The sequence below is a fragment of the Alnus glutinosa genome, chromosome 11 (genome assembly GCF_958979055.1).
Source record: "Alnus glutinosa chromosome 11, dhAlnGlut1.1, whole genome shotgun sequence".
Classification (NCBI taxonomy): domain Eukaryota; kingdom Viridiplantae; phylum Streptophyta; class Magnoliopsida; order Fagales; family Betulaceae; genus Alnus; species Alnus glutinosa.
This window is the reverse complement of record NC_084896.1, coordinates 5939706-5945207: the sequence shown is the minus strand read 5'-3', so window position 1 is coordinate 5945207 and position 5502 is coordinate 5939706. Positions and strand designations below refer to the sequence as shown.

The following is a 5502-nucleotide window of genomic DNA, read 5'->3' as shown; positions in this document are numbered from 1 at the left end:
ATTTTTTTTTTCCTTTTCTTAGGTACGTTGTAAAAAAACAAAAGAAAAGGCAGACTTAAAGAATAAAGAAGGTGGAGGGAAAGTATTTTTCTAATACATGGAGGAAAATATATGGATAAAAGAGAAATAATGGGAATGCAGTCAAAATGAATTATGGTTGTAACCTAATTTACCACATGGTGGGTACAGAAGTTTGCACTTCGGTTAATATAACTAGCTTTCTAGCTAACTGTTGGTAAGATGGTGGAGTGAATGTTGGAGATGGTTGATGCAATTCACCAATCTGTAGTAATTGCTGGATGTTGAAGCTTCATTGTGACATTGAGAGAATCACCCTCTAAGATAAAAGAAGATAACCCTAACGAAACTGCCAAACGAGCAACCAGAAGAGTAGCACTAGCCTCACCATAAAGAGCAAAGCAAGGTGAGCTAATAGGGGAGATACACTTGATTAATAGAACCAGTAGAGTCTCTGCGGACTGCAGCTTGAGTAGAAAAAGTAGTTTTAATAGCAGTATCATAGTTTATCTTAAAATAGGGAGGAGAATGACTATTCTAGACTTCAGGAGTTTTATCATATTTGGTTGTCCACGCAGAATAGTGCTCTAGCACAATCTTGTTAATTGTAGTGGATATGATAAGAGCATTCGAAATAATGCCATCATGATAAGCTTTATTTCTAGTGTCTCTTTTTAACCCCAAGACCCATTTAATTTTTCTCTACGTATTCTCACTTAAGTAATAATAAAAACTAAATTTCTATTCCACTACTTTTCTACAATGCTGACGTGACAGTCCTGACCAACCTTTAACAATGATTAATCCAAAAGTTGAGCGAAACTATCACGTCAATATTATAAGATAAAAATATATAGTTTATAGCATTTACTTATTCTCACTTCCTCTGACCTCTTATCAACATTTTGATTACTAATTTGTCTTTGACTATCATCTTTTATCTATCTATGGCATTATTTGGGAAAACAGAAAACTATATTTATTTCCATCAAACTATCACCATATTTGTAATGTTGTCTTAAACTTTAAAAAGTTTCAATATCCCCTACTATTATACCAACACATTTCAATTATCCCTATTGTAAATATTTTTCATTCACTAAAAAGACTAACACGTCATGTGATGCAAAATATATGTTATATCCCCATAGAATTTATTAAAAAAAACCTACGCCCTTATATTATTATTTAAAAAAAAAAAAAAAAAAAATCTTTGAACTGACCCAACCCAACGTTAGGTCGTGGGTCCTTTTTTTGAATTCTTTAATTTACGAATGAGTGTTTTGTCATTTTTGTTTCTTTCGTTAAGATTTAAAAGAAAATCTTAATGAATAAGATAACTAAAAGGGCTGGTAGAATAACAGGGGACATTACTTAAAATTTGGAGAAACATTACAAGTAAGATGATAATTTGAAAAGAAATATGAAAATTTGGAGAAACTTCTTATATTTGTATTGAGAATATATATATATATATATAATGTTGCATGTATTAACTCACTGAATTTGATCAATGAGATTAAACGAGGGTTTGCAAATTGATTGATTATGGACTTATAATGTTTTGAATCCTAAAATGATTATACATTGATCTCTACCCAATCAACTTGACACAAGAAGCTTGGTTGAGTGATTATTGTTGTTTGCAGCTTCCAAAGAACTATTAAATTCAAGCATTTGGAAATTTCATTCATTTTTTTCTCTAACCAAATATAGTCAAATTGTGCTAATTAGATTTATTATTATTATTATTATTATTATTATTTATGTCAGGATTGGCAAAACCAATCTTAGAACATTAAGAAAATAGGAGGAGTGTTATCCGGCCCCCTCCCCTCACACCATCATCCAACCCACGTGGTATTTCTTTTGAAATATATATATGAGTACAAGTGCAGCACTACTATGTATGGGTCGGATGAAAGTTTGATAGGAGGGAGCCGAATAGCACTGCTCATCAGGAAATAGTGCTAATTAATTGTGATTTTGTTAAGTTTGAAAACCAAAAAATGTAATTCAAATAATCTAAACTACAAAATAAAATATAGGTGCATTTTATCTTATTTATTATTCCAAAAAATCTTTTGGGCAATGACAATTTGATGCTCTTTTATTTGAATTTAAATCCTACAATTACAAGTGAATAGGTACGTGAGCATCATCTAAATGTGAAAATAGATAAATGTTTTTTTTTTTAAGGGGGGGGGGGGGGGGGGGGGGGGGGGGGGGGGTGGCATTGTTATGGAAATTATAGATTTTTCTAGTATTATTTCTTAATCCAAATTCATTCCAATTCTCTTCCCAATTTACCATTAGAGTTGCAAGCTTGCAATGTCCCATTTCTCTGCTCAAAATTACAAGAACGAATATATATATTCTAAAAAGAAAAGGTAGAAAAACAGAAAATTGTAAATTGGGGATATTATTGGGTTTTGGGTCATAGAATTGAGACATTGTAATCCCAATAATATATAATTTGGGAGGGACACTACAAAAACTGAAACATTTGAAGAATATTATAAATAGAATGATAGTTAGAATTGGGTAAATGTAATTTATCCAAAAAAAATTTAAAACAGATTTACTAAGAATTACTTTATTAAAATATAGCAATATATGGATCTTTGACATGTCATCACAAAATAAAGCAAACAGCAAGGAGTAGTCTATGTTGTTAATGTATTATTTACATTCATAATTTTTAGGGTAAATGTATAATAAATCTCTGAGTCGACGCGCGATTTGAAAATGGTTACTCACTTTTTAATTTTAAACATTTACTCTTTAATTTTTTTCATGTTTATGAATTGGGTCCTTCCGTCCATTATCCATATAATTTTGTTAACTTTGTTTGGCTGAGTCACCAACTAAACTTAAAAACGACGATGTTTCAATATTTCTTTTTTTTTTAATAATTTTATTTAAAAATAAAAAAAATGAATAAAGGAAAAAAAAAAAAAAAAAAAAAAAAAAAAAAAAAGAAGAAGAAGAAGAAGAAGAAGAAGAAGAAGAAGAAGGGGGTGGCTTAGCTACCCCCTTATCCAGTCTGGGGTGGCCATGGCAGAAAGAAAAAAAAAATGATGGATTTTGACCATTGGAGGTGGCCGAACCACCCTCGTGGCCCATGGCCCCCATGGGCAAACCTGAAAAAAAAATTTAGAGAGTTTGGCCCATGGGGGTGGTTCGGCTACTCCATGGACAAACCCTAAATTTTTTAGAGGGTTTGGCCCTTGGGGGTGGCCGAACCACTCCCAAGGGCTAAAACCCATCAATATTATTATTTTTATTTTTATTTTTTGCCATCACCCCATGGGATGGCTGAACCACCCAGACCGGCCAAGGGGATCTTTCTTCTTTTTTTTTTCTTTTTTTCTTTTTTTCAATTTTATTATTTTATTATTTTATTATTTTAAAATAAAATTATTTAAAAAAAATAAGGAAATATTGAAACGACGTCGTTTTTAGGCTTAGTTGGTGACTTAGCCAAACGGAGTTAACAAAATTGGATGGAAAATGGACGAAAGGACCAAATTCAAAAACGCAAAAAAGTTAAGAACTAAATGTTTAAAATTAAAAAGTAAGTGACCATTTTCAAATCGCGCGTCGCCTCAAGGATTTATTATACATTTACTCTAATTTTTATACATTACATACTGATTATGTAAATCCCATGCATTACTCTCATATTCTCATATGTTACATATCAATTATGTAACTCTCATAATTCTCATAAGTTACATATGAATTATGTAATTATTGTGTTCATGGCCTCATTCAACTTTAAATAGGTAACTTTATTATATAATTTATATCAAGAAAAATAAGAGCACAATGTAACCCTTTAAGCTTTATTATGTGGACGTATATCATAAATCGAACCAGAGCTCGTGCTGTTTTTTCCTCTCTCTGTCTTCGCTCTTTTGGAAAACAAAGTAGACGTCATTCTCCTCTGGTCCCCACTGGAATTAGAGTGTTTTTTTTTTCTGCTTTTGTTAACCTTTTAGCTCTCTGATTATCGCTTTCTCTTTGGGAGGGTGCTGATTGGAGATCTTTTTCTTTGATTGTGCGCTATTTCTTTGTCGTTTTGGTGTTTTTCTTTTTGAACTATGGAAGCTTTGTCGACGATGTGGGGAAAAATCAATCTGCTTGAGAAGGAAGATGTGAAAGTACATATTGGCGATGAAAGTGCAGAACCATGGTCAGGCAAGGGCCAATTCTACTTGGTTGGGAAATTGTTGGCAGATCGGGTGGTCCCTAAGGATCTTTTTAGGGTTCACATGAAGAGGGCATGGAAGATTCTGGGTTCAGTTTCTTTTAAGGTTCTTGGGGAAAATCTCTTTGTTATTGAATTTGAACATGACTGGGAGAGGATCCAGGTCTTGGTTGGGAGACCATGGATATTTGATGGCAATTTGTTTGCTGTTGCGGAATAGGACGACTTCACAGCCCCTTCCGAGATGGCTTTTGATAAAGCATCATTCTGGATAAGGATGTATAATCTGCCATTAGCATGCATGAACTCTATGATTGGACACCAAGTTGGTTCAACCGTGGGTTTGGTGGAAGAAGTTAAAGCCAACGAAAGGGAGATGGCATGGGGGGAGTATCTTCAGGTTCAGATTGTTATTGATCTCACAAAACCTTTGGATCAGGGGAGGAAGCTTACTATAAAAAATAAGTCAACTTGGATAGTTTTCAAATATGAAAAGCTGCCCAATTTTTGTTACAATTATGGTGTAGTGAGACATGGCAAGAACGGGTGTGAAGCGAATGGAGCCTAGTTGGATGGAGGGTTACCAGGAGAGACCCCTTTTGGCCCTTGGCTTAAGGTAACTCCAGTTCTTCGAAGGTGGAGAAGCGGTTTTGACATGAAAGACTAAGGTCGTGCTGAGCATGAGCGACAATGGCGGCGGGAAAGTGAAGGAGGGGAGTCCACAGAAGTCGATGGCCGTTCAACGGCTATGCAGGGACGTGATCCACTAGGGAGCAAATCACGGCATGGGAGGTGCAATAATATTCAAGGTGATCATTCTAATGAATCAAAGCATTTATGTGACGATTCCCAAGAGGATAATCGGGGAGAAGACATTGATGATTGTAATGGAAAGTTCCCTTATGTTGAGGAAAGAGCAAGTGAAAGGAGTGAAGGTGGCTCGGAGGATTTTCGAAAAGAAAAAGGCAAGAAGACACTATTGACAGCAGTGCGGGTGGGCCCAAGTCTCGGTATATTGGCAGCCGGGATTCTAAATTGGGCCGTATGACATGGCAAGAAGTGGGGAATGGTTTGCATGAAGTTCAATTGGATTGGGATCTAGTAGCCACGTCCTACTTCCCAAAAGTCCACTCCAACTTTTCCAACAAGCTTGCTACGTGGCAAACTCTAGGTTCTCAAACTACTTTATCACAAACAAAAAAAGTAGGAGCTTCTGGAGTTTTACAAGGTCAATTGACCGAAGTCTCTAGACGAGAAATTTTGAACCGGGC

At 34.9% G+C, this 5502-nt stretch overlaps 1 protein-coding gene across 1 annotated transcript; it reads left to right on the top strand.

The window, feature by feature from the left end:
* Positions 1 to 4124: 4124 nt before the first annotated feature.
* On the top strand, positions 4125 to 4799 carry LOC133881040 (uncharacterized). The gene is made up of 2 exons (XM_062320002.1): positions 4125 to 4394; positions 4452 to 4799. Exons 1-2 carry the CDS (start codon positions 4125 to 4127, stop codon positions 4797 to 4799), a joined length of 618 nt encoding a protein of 205 aa, XP_062175986.1.
* Positions 4800 to 5502: the final 703 nt, after the last annotated feature.